This window comes from Panulirus ornatus, chromosome 41, assembly GCF_036320965.1.
Source record: "Panulirus ornatus isolate Po-2019 chromosome 41, ASM3632096v1, whole genome shotgun sequence".
Classification (NCBI taxonomy): Eukaryota; Metazoa; Arthropoda; class Malacostraca; order Decapoda; family Palinuridae; genus Panulirus; species Panulirus ornatus.
In genome coordinates this window covers 21,746,244-21,772,659 of record NC_092264.1, presented here as the reverse complement: position 1 = coordinate 21,772,659, position 26,416 = coordinate 21,746,244, and the positions used below count along the sequence as shown (strand labels likewise).

The 26,416-nt window shown below is 39.4% G+C and overlaps 1 protein-coding gene across 1 annotated transcript in view; it reads right to left on the bottom strand.

The window, feature by feature from the left end:
* LOC139761757 (WD repeat-containing protein 46) overlaps positions 1-26,416 on the bottom strand; it is an 84,159-nt gene that overhangs the window by 16,428 nt on the left and 41,315 nt on the right. The window contains exons 5-6 of the mRNA XM_071686192.1: positions 10,265-10,412; positions 6,232-6,371 (exon numbers count right to left, since the gene is read on the bottom strand). Coding sequence (XP_071542293.1) covers positions 6,232-6,371; positions 10,265-10,412 — 288 coding nt within the window. The remainder of the gene's footprint in view (positions 1-6,231; positions 6,372-10,264; positions 10,413-26,416) is intronic.

Genomic DNA, 26,416 nt, shown 5'->3' with positions numbered 1-26,416 from the left:
AGGCACCTCACCATGAGTCATACATACATTAAATAACCTTACCAACCAGTCAATAATACAGTCACCCCCTTTTTTAATAAATTCCACTGCAATACCATCCAAACCTGCTGCCTTGCCGGCTTTCATCTTCCGCAAAGCTTTTATTACCTCTTCTCTGTTTACCAAATCATTTTCCCTAACCCTCTCACTTTGCACACCACCTCGACCAAAACACCCTATATCTGCCACTCTATCATCAAACACATTCAACAAACCTTCAAAATACTCACTCCATCTCCTTCTCACATCACCACTACTTGTTATCACCTCCCCATTTGCGCCCTTCACTGAAGTTCCCATTTGCTCCCTTGTCTTACGCACTTTATTTACCTCCTCCCAGAACATCTTTTTATTCTCCCTAAAATTTAATGATACTCTCTCACCCCAACTCTCATTTGCCCTCTTTTTCACCTCTTGCACTTTTCTCTTGACCTCCTGTCTCTTTCTTTTATACATCTCCCACTCAATTACATTTTTTCCCTGCAAAAATCGTCCAAATGCCTCTCTCTTCTCTTTCACTAATAATCTTACTTCTTCATCCCACCACTCACTACCCTTTCTAATCAACCCACCTCCCACTCTTCTCATGCCACAAGCATCTTTTGCGCAATCCATCACTGATTCCCTAAATACATCCCATTCCTCCCCCACTCCCCTTACTTCCATTGTTCTCACCTTTTTCCATTCTGTACTCAGTCTCTCCTGGTACTTCCTCACACAAGTCTCCTTCCCAAGCTCACTTACTCTAACTACCCTCTTCACCCCAACATTCACTCTTCTTTTCTGAAAACCCATACAAATCTTCACCTTAGCCTCAACAAGATAATGATCAGACATCCCTCCAGTTGCACCTCTCAGTACATTAACATCCAAAAGTCTCTCTTTCGTGCGCCTGTCAATTAACACGTAATCCAATAACGCTCTCTGGCCATCTCTCCTACTTACATACGTATACTTATGTATATCTCGCTTTTTAAACCAGGTATTCCCAATCACCAGTCCTTTTTCAGCACATAAATCTACAAGCTCTTCACCATTTCCATTTACAACACTGAACACCCCATGTATACCAATTATCCCCTCAACTGCCACATTACTCACCTTTGCATTCAAATCACCCATCACTATAACCCGGTCTCGTGCATCAAAACCACTAACACACTCATTCAGCTGCTCCCAAAACACTTATCTCTCATGATCTTTCTTCTCATGCCCAGGTGCATATGCACCATTAATCACCCATCTCTCTCCATCAACTTTCAGTTTTACCCATATTAATCGAGAATTTACTTTCTTACATTCTATCACATACTCCCACAACTCCTGTTTCAGGAGTACTGCTACTCCTTCCCTTGCTCTTGTCCTCTCACTAACCCCTGACTTTACTCCCAAGACATTCCCAAACCACTCTTCCCCTTTACCCTTGAGCTTCGTTTCACTCAGAGCCAAAACATCCAGGTTCCTTTCCTCAAACATACTACCTATCTCTCCTTTTTTCACATCTTGGTTACATCCACACACATTTAGACACCCCAGTCTGAGCCTTCGAGGAGGATGAGCACTCCCCGCGTGACTCCTTCTTCTGTTTCCCATTTTAGAAAGTTAAAAAATACAAGGGGGGAGGATTTCTGGCCCCCCGCTCCCGTCCCCTCTAGTCGCCTTCTACGACACGCGAGGAATGCGTGGGAAGTATTCTTTCACCCCTATCCCTGCAGGGATAGGGGTGAAAGAAACACTTTTAACCCCTTAAATACTCATTTAGGTTCCCTTTCCAACCCTGTATTTTCAAGTTTTTCAAGTTGTTTAAAAAATGAATTTAAACTTACAGTTTCAAAGATGGTGGCTGGTGGCTGATTCATGTGAAAAACTGCAGAAGCTGGTGACTGAGTTTGGTAAAGTGTGTGAAAGAAGAAAGCTGAGAGTAAATGTGAATAAGAGAAAGGTTATCAGGTACAGTAGGGTTGAGGGACAAGTCAACTGGGAGGTAAGTTTGAATGGAGAAAAACTGGAGGAAGTGAAGTGTTTTAGATATCTGGGAGTGGATTTGGCAGCGGATGGAACCATGGAAGCGGAAGTAAATCATAGGGTGGGGGAGGGGGGCGAAAATTCTGGGAGCATTGAAGAATGTGTGGAAGTCAAGAACATTATCTCGGAAAGGAAAATGGGTATGTTTGAAGGAATGGTGGTTCCAACAATGTTATATGGTTGCGAGGCATGGGCTATAGATAGAGTTGTGCAGAGGAGGGTGGATGTGCTGAAAATGAGATGTTTGAGGACAATATGTGGTGTGAGGTGGTTTGATCAAGTAAGTAATAATAGGGTAGAGAGATGTGTGGTAATAAAAAGAGTGTAGTTGAGAGAGCAGAAGAGGGTGTTTTGAAATGGTTTGGTCACATGGAGAGAATGAGTGAGGAAAGATTGACCAAGACGATATGTGTGTCAGAGGTGGAGGGAACGAGAAGTGGGAGACCAAATTGGAGGTGGAAAGATGGAGTAAAAAAGATTTTGAGTGATCGGGGCCTGAACATACAGGAGGATGAAAGGCATGCAAGGAATAGAGTGAATTGGAAAGATGTGGTATACCGGGGTCGACGTGCTGTCAATGGATTGAACCAGGGCATGTGAAGCGTCTGGGGTAAACCATGGAAAGTTCTGTGGGGCCTGGATGTGGAAAGGGAGCTGTGGTTTCAGTGCATTATTACATGACAGCTAGAGACTGAGTGTGAACGAATGTGGCCTTTGTTGTCTTTTCCTAGCCCTACCTCGCGTACATGAGGGGGGAGGGGGTTGTTATTTTACAAGTGGCAGGGTGGCGATGGGAATGAGTAAAGGCAGACAGTATGAATTATGTACATGTGTATATATGTATATGTCTGTGTGTGTATATATGTATGTATATGTTGAGATGTATAGGTATGTATATTTGCATGTGTGGACATGTACGTATATACATGTGTATGCGGGTGGGGTGGGCCATTCTTTCGTCTGTTTCCTTGCGCTACCTCGCTAACGCGGGAGACACCGACAAAGCAAAATAAAGAATAATACATAAATAGTTTCAAAGACATTTGTAATGAAAAAATAAGATCACTTCAGACCTGGATTTTGTCCACAACTTTGATAATGTGCAGGAGTTTTGCCGAGGTTTCAATGAAATGCACTCAAAAGTAAGAGGTGTAGTCATAAGAAAAGCGTGGCTGAGAGAGATGAAGAGGGTGAGCCGAAATGGTTTGGATATTTGGAAAGAATGAGTGAGGAGATGTTGACAAAACGGATACATGTGGTAGAAGTGGAGAAGAGACGAGGGAGACCAAATTGGAGATGAGAGAATGAGAAAAAGATTCTGAATGCTCAGGCCCTTAACATGAAGGTGGGTGAAAAGCATGCATGGGATAGAGTGAATTGCAAAACTGTGGTATACTGAGGGCAACATGCTGTCAATAGATTGAACCAAGGTATATGAAGCTGCTGGAGGAAACCATGGAAAGGTCTATGGGGCCCTGGATATGGATAGGGTGCTGTAGTTTCCGTGAATTACACATGACAACTAAAGAATGGATTTGAGCAAATAAAGCCTTTTCTTCATCTGGTGAAAGCTTTGTGTAAGCTGAAATATGGCAAGGCAGCTGAAATGGACGGTGCTGCATTTGAATTTCTCAGGAAAGGGGGGTGAGTGAGTTGTCAAATGGTTAGTCAGGATTTTCAGTATATTTTTGGATCAGGGTGAGGTGCTTGAGGACTGGGAGAATGCACACATAGAGTGCCATGGTATAAAGGCAAGAAGGACAAAGGTGAGTTTTCAAACCACAGATGCATAAGTTTAAGTGTACCTGTAAGTTGTATGGGAGAGTAATGACTGAGTGGGAAATATAGAGCATCAGACTAAGAAGGAACAATGTGGCTTCAGGATTGGTAGAGGATGCATGGATCGGGTCTTAGCTTGAAGGGATGTGAGCGAGAAAGAGAAGCAGAGGGATTTGTATGTGGCATTTATGGATCTAGAGAAAGCATATGATAGGACTGATAGAGATGCCTTGTGGAAGGTCTTATGAATAGATGGTCATAGAGGAAAGCTACTAGAAGATTTTATCAAGAGTATACTACACAAGCAAGTAGGCAGGGGAGGAGATTGAATGATTTCAGATGAAGGTTGGTTTGTGGCAGGGGTGTGTGATGTCACCATGGCTGTTTCATTTGTTTATGGATGGAGTGATGATAGATGTAACTGCTAGGTTCTTGTAGAGAAAGGCAAACATGCAATCTGTGGTGGGTGTGGGAGGTGAGTCAGTTGTTGATTGATGATGACAGTACTGGATGCAGATTCCAGTAAGAAACTGCAGAAGTTGGTGTCTGAGTAGTGAAAAGAGAGCAAAAGGAGGCCATTTAGAGTAATGTGATTAAAAGCAAGGTTATTAGGTTTAGCAGGGCAGAGGGACAGTTGAACTGGGGTGTGAGTTTGAAAAGAGAAAATTTGGAGGAAATAAAGTGTTTTAATAATCTACAAGTGGATATGGCAGTAAATAGAATGATGGAAACAGAAGTGAGTCATGGGGTGGGTAAGAGGGGAAAAAGATTCTGGGAGCAATGAGCAATGTATTGAGAGAGGTCGTTATCTGGGAGGGTGAAAATGGGTATATCTGGAGGTATAGGTGTCCCACTGATGTAAGGATACAAAGCATGGGGTACATTTGAAGGTGTGTAAAGAAGGGGGGAAGTGTTGAAAATCAATAAACATACTTGGTATTACTGTAACATCCACTCTTTCTTAGAACCCCCATATTATGGGAATAGCTAAGTCTGCCTCTAAGAAACTGGGTGTCCTGTTTAGGTGTCAAAACTTCTATACTTCAGAACAGTTGCTCCATTTATACAAAGGACAGATTCGTCCATGTATGGAGTACTGCTCTCACATCTCGGGTGGTTCCAGCTCTGCATCCTTGACAGAACTGAGTCGAAACTTATAAACTGTCCCAGGCTAATTTCCAAACTTAACCCCCTTGCCCTACACCACAATGTTGGTTCACTTTCTCTCTTCTACTGGAATTACTTTGGTTTTTGCTCCCTGGAGCTGGCTGCTTCTGTGCCCCCAACATTAGTTAGACCATACAATACTTGGCAGGTTACTGCATCACATGATTATTGTGTGGTCACTGGCAACTAAAAGGTGGGCCATTTGGTAACTGTTTCTTTCACTACACCTCAAAACTTTGGAACTCTCTACCTTCTCATGTCTTTCCCAATAACTAAGACCATGCTTATTTTAAAAGACATTTTTTTCATTTCCTCCAAACTTTGTACTTTCCCTTGTCTCTTCTGTTTCCCTTTCATAATCCCTTTTTCATTTCCTCCAAAATTTGTAAATACTTTCCCTTGTCTCTTCTGTTTCCCTTTCATAATCCCCTTTTCATTTCCTCCAAAATTTGTAAATACTTTCCCTTGTCTCTTCTGTTTCCCTTTCATAATCCCTTTTTCATTTCCTCCAAAATTTGTAAATACTTTCCCTTGTCTCTTCTGTTTCCCTTTCATAATCCCTTTTTCATTTCCTCCAAAATTTGTAAATACTTTCCCTTGTCTCTTCTGTTTCCCTTTCATAATCCCTTTTTCATTTCCTGAAAAATTTGTAAATACTTTCTCTTGTCTCTTCTGTTTCCCTTTCATAATCCCTTTTTCATTTCCTCCAAAATTTGTAAATACTTTCTCTTGTCTCTTCTGTTTCCCTTTCATAATCCCTTTTTCATTTCCTCCAAAATTTGTAAATACTTTCTCTTGTCTCTTCTGTTTCCCTTTCATAATCCCTTTTTCATTTCCTCCAAAATTTGTAAATACTTTCTCTTGTCTCTTCTGTTTCCCTTTCATAACCCTTTTTTGTCTATGACGAAAAAAATCTGTATTTCAAAAGATTGGTATATCCTCTAATCCCTAACCATTAGACTATTCCTAAAACAAGTATTTTCAGTGGCAGATATAGCCCATGCACTTTTACCTTGGCAAAAATGCTTTACACATCTCAATTGTATTACTATCAATCATTTCAAATACAATTTAACAGCACATTCCAATAAATGTAACCACCTACCATTACCATACCAATTCCTCATTAACTGTCACATTTTCTATTCACCTAACCTAACCTATACAGGGACAGAGAGAAATTATCCAGAAGTCCCATAGCAGTAATGATATATCACTTACCTGACCAATACTAAGTGGATCCAATGTGATAAGATCAGCTGGCACCTTGGAGAGCAAAGATTTTACTTCTGCTTCTCTACGACCTGACACACTTTCATAAGGGTTAGCTTCTAAGGCATCAAAGTTTGGTTCACCAGCACCTAAAATTAAGAATGGACTGTTCAAAATAAGCTATTCATCATTTCAGCACATTAACAGTACATAGGAGTCCATAATTGTAAAAAATATTTGATATAGGAAAATATAGTGCATGTATAATGAAATAAACATAAAAACTCCTGCAATATATTTCATAATCCTTTTCTTATACTAAGAGCAATGCAAAGTATACAGTTCCCACACTTCTGAGCAGACAAAAAACCAAAGCATATCTAAACCAATTCAATTACCAGTTCATATATTTTCAAATTGATATGAAAATTTTCTTCATGGTCAAGTGAAAAGTTATTTTTGAGTTCTTGCAACTTTTAATCTTTTTTCAATATGTTTAAAACTTTTATTTTAAGAATATGCTATGGCTTAAGATGTTAAGAATATGCTATGGTTTAACATGGTAAGAATATGCTATGGTTTAACATAGTGGGAATATGCTATGGTTTAACATGGTAAGAATATGCTATGGTTTAAGGTGGTAAAAATATGCTATGGTTTAAGATGGTAAGAATATGCTATGGCTTAAGATGTTAAGAATATGCTATGGTTTAACATAGTAAGAATATGCTATGGTTTAACTTGGTAAGAATACGTTGTGGTTCAAGATGGTATGAATAAGCTAAGGTTTAAGACAGAAAGAATATGCTATATTTTATGATGGTAAGAATATGTTATGATTTAAGATGATAAGAATATGCTATGGATTATGATGGTAAGAATTTGCTATAGTTTAAGATAGCAAGAATATGCTATGGTTCAAGATAGTAAGAATATGCTATGGCTAAAGATGGTAGGAATATACTATGGTCTAAGATGGTAAGAATATGCTATGGTTTAAGATGGTAAGAATATGTTATGGTTTAAGATGTACAAATATGCTAAGGTTTAAGATGGTAGGTATATGTTATGGTTTAAGATAGTAAGAATATGTTATGGTTTAAGATGGTAAGAATATGTTATGGTTTAAGATGGTGAGAATATGTTTTGGTTTAAGATGGTAAGAATATGTTATGGTTTAAGATGGTAAGAATATGTTATGGTTTAAGATGGTAAGAATATACTTTGGTTTAAGATGGTAAGAATATACTATGTTTTAAGATGGTAAGAATGTTATGGTTTAAGATGGTAAGAACGTTATGGTTTCAGATAGTAAGAATATGTTATGGTTTAGAAGGTAAGAATATATTATAGTTTAAGATGGTAAGGATATGCTATGGCTTAAGATGGTAAGAATAAGTTATGGTTTAAGATGGTAAGAATATGCTATGGTTTAAGATAGTAAGAATATGTTATGGTTTAAGATGGTAAGAATATGTTATGGTTTAAGATGGTAAGAATATGCAATGGTTTAAGATGGTAAGAATATATTATGATTTATGGTAGGAATATGTTATGGTTTAAGATGGTAAGAATATGTTAAGGTTTAAGATGGTAAGAATATGTTATGGTTTAAGATGGTAAGAATATGTTATGGTTTAAGATGGTAAGAATATGTTACGGTTTAAGATGGTAAGAATATGCTATGGTTTAAGATGGTAAGAAAATGGTGTTTTGAGATGTTAAGAATATGTTATGGTTTAAGATGGTAAGGATATGCTACGTTTTAAGATGGTAAGTATATGATATGGTCTTAGATGATAAGAATATGTTATCGTTTTAAGATGGTAAGTATATGTTATGGTCTTAGATGATAGGAATATGTTATTTCTAAGATGGTAAGAATATGTTATGGTTTAAGATGGTAAGAATATGTTATGGTTTAAGATGGTAAAAATATGTTATGGTTTAAGATGGTAAGAATATGTTATGGTTTAAGATGGTAAGAATATGCTATGGTTTAAGATGGTAAGAATATGGTATGTTTTATGATGGTAAGAATATGTTATGGTTTAAGATGGTAAGAACATTATGGTTTAAGATGGTAAGAATATGCTATGGTTTAAGATGGTAAGAATATGGTATGTTTTATGATGGTAAGAATATGGTATGGTTTAAGATGGTAAGAACATTATGGTTTAAGATGGTAAGAATATGTTATGGTTTAAGATGGTAAGAATATGTTAAGGTTTAAGATGGTAAGAATATGTTATGGTTTACAATGGTAAGAATATGTTATTGTTCAAGATGGTAAGAATATGTTATGGTTTATGATGGTAAGAACATTAAGGTTTAAGATGGTAAGAATATGTTGTGGTTTAAGATGGTCAGAATGTGCTATGTTTTAAGATGGTAAGAATATGTTATGGTTTAAGATGGTAAGAATATGTTATGGTTTAAGATGGCAAGAATATGTTATGGTCTAAGATGGTAAGAATATGTCACGGTTTAAGATGGTAAGAATATGTTATGGTTTAAGATGGTAAGAACGTTATGGTTTAAGGTGGTAAGAATATCTTGTGGTTTAAGATGGTAAGAATGTGCTAGGTTTTAAGATGGTAAGAATATGTCATGGTTTAAGATGGTAAGAATATGTTATGGTTTAAGATTCTAAGAACATTATGGTTTAAGATGGTAAGAACATTATGGTTTAAGAAGGTAAGAACATTATGGTTTAAGATGGTAAGAATATGTTATGATTTAAAATGGTAACAATATGTTAAGGTTTAAGATGGTAAGAATATGTTATGGTTTATGATAGTAAGAATATGTTATTGTTTAAGATGGTAAGAATATGTTATGGTTCAAGATGGTAAGAATATGTTATGGTTTAAAATGGTAAGAATATGTTATGGTTTAAGATGGTGAGAACATTATGGTTTAAGATGGTAAGAATATGTTGTGGTTTAAGATGGTAAGAATGTGCTATGTTTTAAAATGGTAAGAATATGTTATGGTTTAAGATGGTAAGAAGATGTTATGGTTTAAAATGGTAAGAATATGTTATGGTTTAAGATGGTAAGAACGTTATGGTTTAAGATGGTAAGAATATGTTGTGGTTTAAGATGGTGAGAATGTGCTATGTTTTAAAATGGTAAGAATATGTTATGGTTTAAGATGGTAAGAATATGTTATGGTTTAAGATGGTAAGAATGTGCTATGTTTTAAGATGTTAAGAATATCTTATGGTTTAAGATGGTAAGAATATGTTATGGTTTAAGATGGTAATAATATGTTGTGGTTTAAGATGGTAAGAATGTGCTATGTTTTAAGATTGGTAAGAATATGTTATGGTTTAAATTGGTAAGAATATGTTGTGGTTTAAGATGGTAAGAATATGTTATGGTTTAAGATGGTAAGAATATGGTACGATTTAAGATGGTAAGAATATGCTGAGGTTTAATATGGTTAGAATATACTATGGTGTAAGATGGTAAGAGTATGCTATGGTTTAGGTTGGTAAAAATATGCTATGTTTTATGATGGTAAGAATATGCTATGGTTTAAGATGGTAAGAATATGCTATGGCTAAAGATGTGAGAATATGCTATGGTTTAACATGGTAAGATTATGCTGTGGTTTAAAGTGGTAAGAATACGCTATGGTAAGAATATAATACTGTTTAAAGTGGTAATAATATGCTATGGTTTAAGATGTTAACAATATGATATAGCTTAAGATAGTAAAAGTATGCTATGGTTTAATATGGTAAGAACATGCTATGGTTCAAAGAGGTAAGAATATGATATGGTTTAAGATGGTAAGAATATGCTATGGTGTATAGTGGTAAGAATATGCTATGGTTTAACATGGTAAGAACATGCTATGATTTAAAGAGGTAAGAATTTGATATGGTTTAAGATGGTAAGAACATGCTATGGTTTATAGTGGTAAGAATATGACACAGCTTAAGATAGTAAGAAAAAGCCAAAGGAGTAGGGGGTGGAAACCCCTCTTCTTGTATTCAAATTTCTAAATGGTGGAACAGAAGTCACAATCATACCTGGAATAATTAGACTGGAGTAGCCATGATATGTGGAAATCCCAAGAATATCTTCATAAGGACAGAACTGCATGTCAGTTATTGTGCTTCCTGAATTATGGCGCATGTATGCCTCACTTGCTCCACCTGTTGTCACATTTTGATATACCTGGAAGAACATGAAACTTCTGTCAGTGAACTGTATCATCACAGCTTTTTCTTTCCTTCCCCTAATATATGATGTTTTTCTTACCTTACAGACGTTTTTATCATTCTAGAATGATAATCTGATCTCACCCTTTGATCTCAAATTTGGTTTCCCCCTTCATGTTTCCTCCAATTCTGTAAAAGATATCCTCTTTGTCAACCCCTCCTCAGTCATTCTTTCCACATGTCCAATCCATTTCAGCATACCCTCTTCAGCTCTCTCATCCACACTCTTTTTAACTCCCCCTTTAATTACTAACTCAATCAAACCACCACACACCACATACTGTTCTTAAACACTTCATTTCCAACACCTCTGCACATTCTCATCAACAACACATGCCTCACATCCATATAACATTACTGGAACTACTATACCTTCAAACATACCCATTTTTGCCCTCGCAGATATGTGTTTTCTTTCCACAACTTCTTCAATGCTCCAAATACAATGCCTCCTCGCCTCCCCTATGACTCACTTCCTCTTCCATGGTTCCATTTGCTGCCTTGTCCACTCCCAGGTACCTGAAACTCTCTAGCTCCTCCAATTTTCTACATTTAAACTCACTCTCCAAATACCCTGTCTCTTTTCCCTGGTAAACCTAATAACTTTGCTTTTGTTCACATTTACTCTCAACTTCCTCCTTTATCGCGTTCCCAAACTCAATCATCAACTTCTGCACTTTCTTACTCAAATCTGCTACCAGTGCTGTGTCAACAGCAAACAAGTGCCACTTCTCAGGGTACCTACAGAATGCATACTACTCACCCCTTTCTTTAAGACACTTTCATTTACCTTCCATATCAATCTGCCATACAAATTACCAAGCACACTCAACAAACTTGCACATTTAGAGTTTGAACACTCACCTTTTTCCCCATTGCATTCATGCAGTGAAAAGGCAGGAATACTGAAAATTCCTGCCCACAAAAACCCACTTCACATCACTAAACATCTAGAGTTCGCATGAATGAAAGCAGTTAAATATAAATTGTAAAAGCAAATTTACATAGATGACATGGCCTGTTACAGAACAGTCTCCTTGAAAGAACTGAAGAAACCAACCTATTCTTAAAATAAGTAACAACTACAACACTGTACCATGATGAGTTTACAAAGCATATCTATCTACACCTAATTTTCTCAATGAAGTCTAAATTATGGAGTCTAGATCAGACAGAAAGGCCAGCCCTACCCATGCTGTTCTGCATTTAAAGAACACAAGATTTGTGTTTGACAATCTGGATCATAAATTATAACCAGATGTTGGCTGAGGTGGTTGTTTGCAACAGAGAAGCATCTGCCCCCAAAGTCAGAGCAGGTGTTTATGATTAAGAGTGATATCCCCAAAAAAGGCAACTCTAAATTTGTATAGTTTAAGATCTTTTGATGATTAATATGATCCGTTCACATCTCACCAGTGGCAGTGTATTCAAACTTGCATTTATGACCATGGAGCTTTTCTATAAATCTGAAGGGCTGCAGAACTTATTCAACTTAGACATGGAACCAGTCATTTCCTATACTCTCACAACAACCAGTTGTCCTACAGTGATTTCACTTGTCCTTGAGATCATATGCTGCTTCTTAGCGATGTTTAAATATGCCTTTAGTAAGGACTCCCTGACACTTCTAAATATATGTTGCGTTTGGACCAGTCATTTCTTAATGTAGGCATCCATGACCATATTTTGGTTTAGAGCATAATGAATCATAAAGAGGTCTCTTTTCAATGCCATAAAGAATAAAATGCAGTATATTACCAACAGAAACATTTATTACCAAAATAATTACACTTTTAAACATGGAAATGAACTTGTCATAATTTACACTACTAGAGTTTAAATCTGGTGCATCACATCCAATATTCTCCAATAAAATTACTCCACCAGGCCATAACTAAATAGGTGGTACAGCACTGTGTTCTTTGCAGATATCATATAATTTACATACACTAATACCCCAGTTAGAAGTACACTTTAGAGCACTGTTTTATTTTGGTGCTCTTGCATGCATCTTGGAGCTCTTTGTTTTATGAGAAATATTTTCTTATTTATTTTGCTTTGTCGCTGTCTCCCGCGTTAGCGAGGTAGCGCAAGGACACAGACGAAAGAATGGCCCAACCCGCCCATATACACATGTATGTACATACACGTCCACACACGCAAATATACATACCTATACATCTCAATGTACACATATATATACACACACAGACATATACATATATACACATGTACATAATTCATAGTCTGCCTTTATTTGTTCCCATCGCCACCTTGCCACACATGGAATAACAACCCCCCCCCCCTCATGTGTGCGAGGTAGCGCTAGGAAAAGACAACAAAGGCCACAATCGTTCACACTCAGTCTCTAGCTGTCATGTAATAATGCACCAAAACCACAGCTCCCTTTCCACATCCATGCCCCACACAACTTTCCATGGTTTACCCCAGACGCTTCACATGCCCTGGTTCAATCCAATGACAGCACGTCGACCCTGGTATACCACATCATTCCAATTCGCTCTATTCCTTGCACGCCTTTCACCCTCCTGCATGTTCAGGCCCCGATCACTCAAAATCTTTTTCACTCCATCTTTCCACCTCCAATTTGGTCTCCCACTTCACCTCGTTCCCTCCACCTCTGACACATATATCCTCTTGGTCAATCTTTCCTCACTCATTCTCTCCATGTGACCAAACCATTTCAAAACACCCTCTTCTCCTCTCTCAACCACACTCTTTTTATTTCCACACATCTCTCTTACCCTTACATTACTTACTCGATCAAACCACCTCACACCACATATTGTCCTCAATCATCTCATTTCCAGCACATCCACCCTCCTGCGCACAACTCTATCCATAGCCCATGCCTCGCAACAATACAACATTGTATGAACCACTATTCCTTCAAACATACACATTTTTGCTTTCCGAGATAATGTTCTCGACTTCTAAACATTCTTCAAGGCTCCCAGGATTTTCGCCCCCTCCCCCACCCTATGATTCACTTCCGCTTCCATGGTTCCATCCGCTGCCAGATCCACTCCCAGATATCTAAAACACTTTACTTCCTCCAGTTTTTCTCCATTCAAACTTACCTCCCAATTGACTTGACCCTCAACCCTACTGTACCTAATACCCTCGCTCTTATTCACATTTACTCTTAACTTTCTTCTTTCACACACTTTACCAAACTCAGTCACCAGCTTCTGCAGTTTCTTCAATGAATCAGCCACCAGCACTGTATCATCAGCGAACAACAACTGACTCACTTCCCAAGCTCTCTCATCCACAACAGATTGCATACTTGCCCCTCTTTCCCAAAACTCTTGCATTCACCTCCCTAACAACCACATCCATAAACAAATTAAACAACCATGGAGACATAACACACCCCTGCCGCAAACCTACATTCACTGAGAACCAATCACTTTCCTCTCTTCCTACACGTACACATGCCTTACATCCTCGATAAAAACTTTTCACTGCTTCTAACAACTTGCCTCCCACACCATATATTCTTAATACCTTCCACAGAGCATCTCTATCAACTCTACCATATGCCTTCTCCAGATCCATAAATGCTACATACAAATCCATTTATTTTTCTAAGTATTTCTCACATACATTCTTCAAAGCAAACACCTGATCCACACATCCTCTACCACTTCTTGAAACCACACTGCTCTTCCCCAATCTGATGCTCTGTACATGCCTTCACCCTCTCAATCAATACCCTCCCATATAATTTACCAGGAATACTCAACAAACTTATACCTCTGTAATTTGAGCACTCACTCTTATCCCCTTTGCCTTTGTACAATGGCACTATGCAAGCATTCCGCCAATCCTCAGGCACCTCACAAGGAATCATACATACATTAAATAACCTTACCAACCAGACAACAATACAGTCACCCCCTTTTTTAATAAATTCCACTGCAATGCCATCCAAACCTGCTGCCTTGCCGGCTTTCATCTTCCATAAAGCTTTTACTACCTCTTCTCTATTTACAAAATCATTTTCCCTAACCCTCTCACTTTGCACACCACCTCGACCAAAACACCCTATATCTGCCACTCTATCATCAAACACATTCAACAAACCTTCAAAATACTCACTCCATCTCCTTCTCACATCACCACTACTTGTTATCACCTCCCCATTAGCACCCTTCACTGAAGTTCCCATTTGCTCCCTTGTCTTACACACTTTATTTACCTCCTTCCAAAACATCTTTTTATTCTCCCTAAAATTTAATGATACTCTCTCACCCCAACTCTCATTTGCCCTCTTTTTCACCTCTTGCACCTTTCTCTTGACCTCCTGCCTCTTTCTTTTATAACCCTCCCACTCATTTGCATTTTTTCCCTGCAAAAATCGTCTGAATGCCTCTCTCTTCTCTTTCACTAATAATCTTACTTCTTCATCTCACCACTCACTACCCTTTCTAGTCAACCCACCTCCCACGCTTCTCATGCCACAAGCATCTTTTGCGCAAGCCATCACTGCTTCCCTAAATACATCCCATTCCTCCCCCACTCCCCTTACCTCCTTTGTTCTCACCTTTTTCCATTCTGTACTCAGTCTCTCCTGGTGCTTCCTCACACAAGTCTCCTTCCCAAGCTCACTTACTCTCACCACTCTCTTCACCCCAACATTCTCTCTTCTTTTCTGAAAACCTCAACAAATCTTCACCTTCGCCTCCACAAGATAATGATCAGACATCCCTCCAGTTGCACCTCTCAGCAAATTAACATCCAAAAGTCTCTCTTTCGTGCATCTATCAATTAACTCGTAATCCAATAACGCTTTCTGACCATCTGTCCTACTTACATATGTTTTTTCTCTTTTTTTTCTTTGTCGCTGTCTCCCGCATTTGCGAGGTAGCGCAAGGAAACAGACGAAAGAAATGGCCCAACCCACCCCATACACATGTATATACATACGTCCACACACGCAAATATACATACCTACACAGTTTTCCATGGTTTACCCCAGACGCTTCACATGCCCTGATTCAATCCACTGACAGCACGTCAACCCCGGTATACCACATCAATCCAATTCACTCTATTCCTTGCCCTCCTTTCACCCTCCTGCATGTTCAGGCCCCGATCACACAAAATCTTTTTCACTCCATCTTTCCACCTCCAATTTGGTCTCCCACTTCTCCTCATTCCCTCCACCTCCGACACATATATCCTCTTGGTCAATCTTTCCTCACTCATTCTCTCCATGTGACCAAACCATTTCAAAACACCCTCTTCTGCTCTCTCAACCACGCTCTTTTTATTTCCACACATCTCTCTTACCCTTACGTTACTTACTCGATCAAACCACCTCACACCACACATTGTCCTCAAACATCTTATTTCCAGCACATCCACCCTCCTGCGCACAACTCTATCCATAGCCCACACCTCGCAACAATACAACATTGTAGGAACCACTATTCCTTCAAACATACACATTTTTGCTTTCCAAGATAATGTTCTCGACTTCCAAACATTCTTCAAGGCTCCCAGGATTTTCACCCCCTCCCCCACCCTATGATCTACTTCCGCTTCCATGGTTCCATCCGCTGCCAGATCCACTCCCAGATATCTAAAACACTTTACTTCCTCCAGTTTTCTCCATTCAAACTTACCTCCCAATTGACTTGACCTTCAACCCTACTGTACCTAATAACCTTGCTCTTATTCACATTTACTCTTAACTTTCTTCTTTCACACACTTTACCAAACTCAGTCACCAGCTTCTGCAGTTTCTCACATGAATCAGCCACAAGCGCTGTATCATCAGCAAACAACAACTGACTCACTTCCCAAACTCTCTCATCCACAACAGACTTCATACTTGCCCCTCTTTCCACAACTCTTGCATTCACCTCCCTAACAACCCCATCCATAAACAAATTAAACAACCATGGAGACATCACACACCCCTGCCGCAAACCTGCATTCACTGAGAACCAATCACTTTCCTCTCTTCCTACACGTACACATGCCTTGCATCCTCGATAAAAAATTTTCACTGCTTCTAACAACTTGCCTCCCACACCATATATTCTTAATACCTTCCACAGAGCATCTCTATCAACTCTATCATATGCCTTCTCCAGATCCATATATATGTATATATATATGTATATACATATGTATATATATATATATGTATATACATATGTATACTTATGTATATCTCGCTTTTTAAACCAGGTATTCCCAATCACCAGTCCTTTTTCAGCACATAAATCTACAAGCTCTTCACCATTTCCATTCACAACACTGAACACTCCATGTATACCAATTATTCCCTCAACTGCCACATTACTCACCTTTGCTTTCAAATCACCCATCACTATAACCCGGTCTTGTGCATCAAAACCACTAACACACTCATTCAGCTGTTCCCAAAACACTTGCCTCTCATGATCTTTCTTCTCATGCCTAGGTCCATATGCACCAATAATCACCCATCTCTCTCCATCAACTTTCAGTTTTACCCATATCAATCTAGAATTTACTTTCTTACACTCTATCACATACTCCCACAACTCCTGATTCAGGAGTAGTGCTACTCCTTCCCTTGCTCTTGTCCTCTCACTAACCCGAATTTACTCCCAAGACATTCCCAAACCACTCTTCCCCTTTACCCTTTAGCTTCGTTTCGCTCAGAGCCAAAACATCCAGGTTCCTTTCCCCAAACATACTACCTATCTCTCCTTTTTTCTCATCTTGGTTACATCCACACACATTTAGACGCCCCAATCTGAGCCCTCAAGGAGGATGAGCACTCCTCACGTGACTCCTTCTTCTGTTTCCCCTTTTAGAAAGTTAAAATACAAGGAGGGGAGGGTTTCTGGCCCCCCACTCCCGTCCCCTTTAGTCGCCTTCTACAACACGTGAGAGAAATATATTATAAAAATCCTGGAAAGAAGTGAAAAGTCATGAGCTGAACACTCGCAACACACCGAGAGCAGCTCTGTTAATAATCACTTCGCCATTTAAAGCACCATACTCATCCAATCAGTGCCAGGTACTCTCCTGTCATAACAGTACAAATTCTGCTTTAATTACACTGTGGACACATTCTTAATGGCTCACTGCTTTTTCAATATTATTATCTTCTATACAACATATCTAGAAGACGGCCTCACCACATACCATAATCCCCCTTACCATCACCTCTAACACCACCACTTCTATTATCACCACTCAAATCATAATTTCAGTGATGCAGAGATGGATAAGCTTCCTTCAAAGCAGAGCCATATGACATCCACTACCTCCCACCCAGCCACAACATATCACTAACATGCTGCCTCTCTCACTCATTCTACTACAATCGTCACTATTCATCAAATGACTATCATTCATGGTACAATACTGTCCAATGCTTATTTGTTATTCATTAATCAGTAAAGATATATAGTAAAGGCATATGATCGGGTTGACAGAGATGCTTTGTGGAAGGTATTAAGAGTATATGGTGTGGGAGGTAAGTTGCTAGAAGCAGCGAAAAGTTTTACCAAGGATGTAAGGCATGTGTACGAATAGGAAGAGAGGAAAGTGACTGGTTCCCAGTGAATGTCAGTTTGCGGCATTGGTACGTGATGTCTCCATGATCATTTAATTTGTTTATAGATGGGGTTGTTAGGGAGGTGAATGCTAGAATTTTGGAGAGAGGGGCAAGTACGCAGTCTGTTGTGGATGAGAGGGCTTGGTAAGTGTCAGTTGTTCACTGATGATACAGCGCTGGTGGCTGATTCGGGTGAGAAGCTGCAGAAGCTGGTGACTGACTGAGTTGGGTAAAGTGTGTGAAAGAAGAAAGCTGAGAGTAAATGTGAATAAGAACAAGGTTATTGGGTTCAGTAGGGTTGAGGGACAAGTTAAGTGGGAGGTAATTTTGAATGAAAAAACTAGAGGAAGTGGTGTTTTAGATATCTGGGAATGGATAAAGCAACAGATGGAACAATGGAAGTGGAAGTGAGTCACAGCTAGAGACTGAGTGTGAATGGATGTGACCTTTGTTGTCTTTTCCTAGTGCTACCTTGCGCAAGCATGGGAGAGGGTGGTGCTATTTCATGTGTGGCAGGGTGACGACGGAAATGGATGAAGGCAGCAAGTATGAATATGTAAACATGTGTATATATATGTCTATGTATGTATACGTTGAAAAGTATTGGTATGTATATGTGCTTGTGTGGACATATATGTATATACATGTGTACGTGGGTGGGTTGGGCCATTCTTTCATCTGTTTCCTTGCCCTACCTCACTAACGCAGGAGACAGCGACTAAGTATAATAATAATAAAATATTACTGTTATCTGTGTCTGTCAGTACGTGTAACCCTCATATATAATACTGTGTATACCTTACAGACAAAAAATAATGTCATCAGGAACATATTTCCACATATGTAATGGTATAATGACCCTGTAGAGTGCTGTTGACTTAGCACTCCAATTTTCAGGAATATATCCTGAAGACTAATCAGGGTATCACTGTATCTCACTCAGGATCTTACTGTTAAATCTGGTGCCATTATCAGATAAAAGTACCTTTCACATGTTATGTATGCAAATAATGTTATCATGGAAAACTCTTGCAATCTTAAATGCCATTTTATGTTTCACAATTCACAAGTACAGTAGTGCTAGAATATAGTGTGATTTGATCTAACGATCTTGATATAGCATGAGCAACTAAATTACTCCCATTATCTATTCTAACAAGAGCTGTTGTTAAACATTGCAAGCCCAGTTAGCCAAACATTACAGAGTGCTGATGCGTCATATGCCACTCTGCCCACCACATCCATTCTCAGCCATCATTCAAGGAGTAAGGATGCATCATCTGCCATTTATATTTCTACACTTCTGCCCACTTGAACTAGTCACCACTATACCAGTATGTCCTAGCTGGACTCCTACTACAAGAAAATCTGCCAAGATGGTACAGAAGATCTTTAGCTTGGAGAAAAAGTTCAAGATATTGAATCAACTTGTGTGGGTCTAGCATCTAGCATCCACACCACAGAGAAGAAAAGTAAATCTATCAAGAAAGCTTTTTCTCTCGAAGATGCCAATGCATCTCAGGACACTGACATATACAAAGCTGCAGGATGCCTCATAAATCTGGGAGCAAGAAATGCAAGTACAACCATTTTGTATGACTGGGCAAATTATTAAAAATGAAGCCATTGAAATTCATAGGGAGTTGATGAGGAAAGAAGGTAAGCCATTCAATGAAAGAAAATCTACCACTAGCCTGGGCTGGCTTGTTGACTTGAGAAATATGACTTTATCATATGTGAATGTAAAAGGTGATACAGAGGTTGCATAGCACACAAAGTGGAACTGCAGATAATAATATGGGAGAAAGACTACACACCAGATCAGGTATGGAACTGTGACAAGACTGGCCTTTACTGGAAAAAGATCTCAAAGAAAACTCTGAAGAAGGCTGGGGTAAAGGTTCTAACTGTTAAGGGAGGCAAAGACTACATCACACAGTAGTCAAAAAATATCATTTCATAGTCAGAAGTCTATGGTTATGCCAGTTATGTTTTTTCTTTTCATAGTTGATTGCCATTTCTTGCATTAGCAAACAGTGCCAGAAACAGATGAGGAACAGGCCACATTCCCTCACATCCATTCTCTGGCTGTCATGTGCAATGAAAAAAGAACAAAAAGAATAAAATATACAACATACACATGACAATTAAGTGTTTGGGGACAAATATTTAGTAAATAAAATCACATTTTTCTATAAAGAACCCAGCAGTAGATTAAGTATAAACACATGTACAATACATGTCCTAAGCAACATCCAAATAAATAAAAGTAATGGTAAGAAGCATCTGGGTAAACCATGGAAAGGTCTGTGGGGCCTGGATGTGGAAATGGAGCTGTGGTTTCGGTGCATCACACATGACAGCTTGAGACTTAGTGAGAACGAATGTGGCCTTTTTGTATGTTCCTGGCACTGCCTTGCTGGAGAGAGAGAGAGAGAGAGAGAGAGAGAGAGAGAGAGAGAGAGAGAGAGAGAAATGTGGGGTAGGGGGGGATGCTATTTCGTGTGTGGTGGGGTGGCAACAGAATGGATGAAGGCAGCAAGTATGGATATGTATATTTATATTTATACTTACTTTGCTTTGTCGCTGTCTCCCGCGTTAGCGAGGCAGCGCAAGGACACAGACGAAAGAATGGCCCAACCCACCCACATACACATGTATATACATACACGTCCACACACGCAAATATACATCCCTATACATCTCAATGTACACATATATATACACACACAGACATATACATATATACACATGCACATAATTCATACTGTCTGCCTTCATTTGTTCCCATCGCCACCTCGCCACACATGGAATAACAACCCCCTCCCCCCTCATGTGTCGAGGTAGCACTAGGAAAAGACAACAAAGGCCACATTCGTTCACACTCAGTCTCTAGCTGTCATGTAATAATGCACCGAAACCACAGCTCCCTTTCCACATCCAGGCCCCACACAACTTTCCATGGTTTACCCCAGACGCTTCACATGCCTTGGTTCAATCCATTGACAGCACATCGACCCTGGTATACCAAATCGTTCCAATTCACTCTATTCCTTGCACGCCTTTCACCCTCCTGCATGTTCAGGCCCCAATCACTCAAAATCTTTTTCACTCCATCTTTCCATCTAAAATTTGGTCTCCCACTTCTCCTCGTTCCCTCCACCTCCGACACATATATCCTCTTGGTCAATCTTTCCTCACTCATTCTCTCAATGTGACCAAACCATTTCAAAACTCCCTCTTCTGCTCTCTCAACCACACTCTTTTTATTTCCACACATCTCTCTTACCCTTACATTACTTACTCAATCAAACCACCTCACACCACATATTGTCCTCAATGATCTCATTTCCAGCACATCCACCCTCCTGAGCACAACTCTATCCATAGCCCACTCCTCGCAACCATACAACATTGTTGGAACCACTATTCCTTCAAACATACCCTTGCTTTCCGAGATAATGTTCTCGACTTCCAAACATTCTTCAAGGCTCCCAGAATTTTCGCCCCCTCCCCCCACCCTATGATTCACTTCCGCTTCCATGGTTCCATCCGCTGCCAGATCCACTCCCAGATATCTAAAACACTTTACTTCCTCCAGTTTTTCTCCATTCAAACTTACCTCCCAATTGACTTGACCCTCAACCCTACTGTACCTAATAACCTTGCTCTTATTCACATTTACTCTTAACTTTCTTCTTTCACACACTTTACCAAACTCAGTCACCAGCTTCTGCAGTTTCTTACATGAATCAGCCACCAGCGCTGTATCATCAGCGAACAACTGACTCACTTTCCAAGCTCTCTCATCCACAACAGACTGCATACTTGCCCCTCTTTCCAAAACTCTTGCATTCACCTCCCTAACAACCCCATCCATAAACAAATAAAACAACCATGGAGACATCACACACCCCTGCCGCAACCTACATTCACTGAGAACCAATCACTTTCCTCTCTTCCTACACGTACACATGCCTTACATCCTCGATAAAAACTTTTCACTGCTTCTAACAACTTGCCTCCCACACCATATATTCTTAAAACCTTCCACAGAGCATGACTGTCCCATAGCCTAGCGGTTAGCATGCCTGCCTCTTGCACAGGGGTCCCAGGTTCGATCCTGGCTGTTGGAGGTTTGTATGTTCTATGAGGGTGCACATTCATATGCACTTTATTCGTATGTGTATATATGTATATGTCTGTGTGTGTATATATATGTATACGTTGAGATGTATAGGTATGTATACTTGCATGTGTGGACGTTTATGTATATACATGTGTATGTGGGTGGGTTGGGCCATTCTTTCGCCTGTTTCCTTGCGCTACCTCGCTAACGCAGGAGACAGTGACAAAGCAAAATAAATAATTATTAATAAATAAATGAATAAATAAATGGCAAGAGGCATAAAAGAGGAAAGACATACATCTGTTCAATCACTTGTATAGTCTGATCTTGGGTATGACATCAAAGTTGGTAGCCAAGTAACATAAGTCACAGAGTCTAGGTCAGGTGATGAGTCACTTCAAGATTAGGAAGCAGATATAGCAGATGCCACATTACTTTTTGTATGTACTATATTGTAGATTATTTTCAATAAGTGATGCTTAGTGTATTATTTGATACAGTACTGTATGTCATTTCCATTGTTTTAATAAAGTCTTGAGACAAGCATTTTTGACCTATGGTCTAACCCTAACAATATGTTAAAGTGCATTTTTATATTTTTTAACATATTTTTCATAGTACATTCATGACTAATCTATGCACTAAAAATGAATTAAACAGGGTCAAATATTAGGAAAAATGCTTTGACAGAAATATGGGCAGTACAGCAGTGCACAGTTTTGAATGTAACCATTTCAAAGAGGTGAGCAGTTGTCTCATAGTTCAAAATGTATATCTTACTGTGTGAAAGACACAGTAAATTAGTTTCGATATGTTCTTACCTAATGTGTGCACTAATGATTATCTACGTATTCAGAAAAAAAATAAAGGAAAAACCTTACCTAGCATCAAGAGCCTCATCACTTGTGTTCATAACTTTCCTCTTTCACTCCGAGAATGATACAGTAAATCATATTCCTTATTCATTTTCCTACTCAATTCTCTTCAGCAAGTACATGACAAATTCATACACTAAATATGAGAGTACAATTATATGGGAGGGTATTGATTGAGAGGGTGAAGGCATGTACAGAGCACCAGATTGGGGAAGAGCAGTGTTGTTTCAGAAGTGGTAGAGGATGTGTGGATCAGGTGTTTGCTTTGAAGAATGTATGTGAGAAATATTTAGAAAAGCAAATGGATTTGTATGTAGCATTTATGGATCTGGAGAAGGCATATGATAGAGTTGATAGAGATGCTCTGTGGAAGGTATTAAGAATATATGGTGTGGGAGGCAAGTTGTTAGAAGCAGTGAAAAGTTTTTATCGAGGATGTAAGGCATGTGTACGTGTAGGAAGAGAGGAAAGTGATTGGCTCTCAGTGAATGCAGGTTTGCGGCAGGGGTGTGTGATGTCTCCATGGCTGTTTAATTTGTTTATGGATGGGGGTTGTTAGGGAGGTGAATGCAAGAGTTTTGGAAAGAAGGGCAAGTATGAAGTCTGTTGGGGATGAGAGAGCTTGGGAAGTGAGTCAGTTGTTGTTCGCTGATGATACAGCGCTGGTGGCTGATTCATGTGAGAAACTGCAGAACCTGGTGACTGAGTTTGGTAAAGTGTGTGAAAGAAGAAAGTTGTTGAGAGTAAATGTGAATAAGAGCAAGGTAATTAGGTACAGTAGGGTTGAGGGTCAAATCAATTGGGAGGTAAGTTTGAATGGAGAAAAACTGGAGGAAGTGAAGTGTTTTAGATATCTGGGAGTGGATCTGGCAGCGGATGGAACCATGGAAGCGGAAGTGGATCATAGGGTGGGGGAGGGGGCGAAAATTCTGGAAGCCTTGAAGAATGTGTGGAAGTCGAGAACATTATCTCGGAAAGCAAAAATGGGTACGTTTGAAGGAATAGTGGTTCCAACAATGTTGTATGGTTGCGAGGAGTGGGCTATGGATAGAGTTGTGCGCAGGAGGGTGGATGTGCTGGAAAAGAATGTTTGAGGACAATGTGTGGTGTGAGGTGGTTTGATCGGTAAGTAACTAAGGGTAAAGGATTGTGGAAATAAAAAAGCGGGATAGAGAGCAAAGAGGGGTTTTGAAATGGGTTTGGGGACTGGAGAGAATAGTGAGGAAAGATTGCAGCACATCGACCCTGGTATACCAAATCGTTCCAATTCACTCTATTCCTTGCACGCCTTTCACCCTCCTGCATGTTCAGGCCCCAATCACTCAAAATCTTTTTCACTCCATCTTTCCATCTAAAATTTGGTCTCCCACTTCTCCTCGTTCCCTCCACCTCCGACACATATATCCTCTTGGTCAATCTTTCCTCACTCATTCTCTCCATGTGACCAAACCATTTCAAAACACCCTCTTCTGCTCTCTCAACCACACTCTTTTTATTTCCACACATCTCTCTTACCCTTACATTACTTACTCAATCAAACCACCTCACACCACATATTGTCCTCAATGATCTCATTTCCAGCACATCCACCCTCCTGAGCACAACTCTATCCATAGCCCACTCCTCGCAACCATACAACATTGTTGGAACCACTATTCCTTCAAACATACCCTTGCTTTCCGAGATAATGTTCTCGACTTCCAAACATTCTTCAAGGCTCCCAGAATTTTCGCCCCCTCCCCCACCCTATGATTCACTTCCGCTTCCATGGTTCCATCCGCTGCCAGATCCACTCCCAGATATCTAAAACACTTTACTTCCTCCAGTTTTTCTCCATTCAAACTTACCTCCCAATTGACTTGACCCTCAACCCTACTGTACCTAATAACCTTGCTCTTATTCACATTTACTCTTAACTTTCTTCTTTCACACACTTTACCAAACTCAGTCACCAGCTTCTGCAGTTTCTTACATGAATCAGCCACCAGCGCTGTATCATCAGCGAACAACTGACTCACTTTCCAAGCTCTCTCATCCACAACAGACTGCATACTTGCCCCTCTTTCCAAAACTCTTGCATTCACCTCCCTAACAACCCCATCCATAAACAAATAAAACAACCATGGAGACATCACACACCCCTGCCGCAACCTACATTCACTGAGAACCAATCACTTTCCTCTCTTCCTACACGTACACATGCCTTACATCCTCGATAAAAACTTTTCACTGCTTCTAACAACTTGCCTCCCACACCATATATTCTTAAAACCTTCCACAGAGCATGACTGTCCCATAGCCTAGCAGTTAGCATGCCTGCCTCTTGCACAGGGGTCCCAGGTTCGATCCTGGCTGTTGGAGGTTTGTATGTTCTATGAGGGTGCACATTCATATGCACTTTATTCGTATGTGTATATATGTATATGTCTGTGTGTGTATATATATGTATACGTTGAGATGTATAGGTATGTATACTTGCATGTGTGGACGTTTATGTATATACATGTGTATGTGGGTGGGTTGGGCCATTCTTTCGCCTGTTTCCTTGCGCTACCTCGCTAACGCAGGAGACAGTGACAAAGCAAAATAAATAATTATAAATAAATAAATGAATAAATAAATGGCAAGAGGCATAAAAGAGGAAAGACATACATCTGTTCAATCACTTGTATAGTCTGATCTTGGGTATGACATCAAAGTTGGTAGCCAAGTAACATAAGTCACAGAGTCTAGGTCAGGTGATGAGTCACTTCAAGATTAGGAAGCAGATATAGCAGATGCCACATTACTTTTTGTATGTACTATATTGTAGATTATTTTCAATAAGTGATGCTTAGTGTATTATTTGATACAGTACTGTATGTCATTTCCATTGTTTTAATAAAGTCTTGAGACAAGCATTTTTGACCTATGGTCTAACCCTAACAATATGTTAAAGTGCATTTTTATATTTTTTAACATATTTTTCATAGTACATTCATGACTAATCTATGCACTAAAAATGAATTAAACAGGGTCAAATATTAGGAAAAATGCTTTGACAGAAATATGGGCAGTACAGCAGTGCACAGTTTTGAATGTAACCATTTCAAAGAGGTGAGCAGTTGTCTCATAGTTCAAAATGTATATCTTACTGTGTGAAAGACACAGTAAATTAGTTTCGATATGTGAATAAGAGCAAGGTTATTAGGTACAGTAGGGGTGAGGGTCAAGTCAATTGGGAGGTGAGTTTGAATGGAGAAAAACTGGAGGAAGTGAAGTGTTTTAGATATCTGGGAGTGGATCTGTCAGCGGATGGAACCATGGAAGCGGAAGTGGATCATAGGGTGGGGGAGGGGGCGAAAATTTTGGGAGCCTTGAAAAATGTG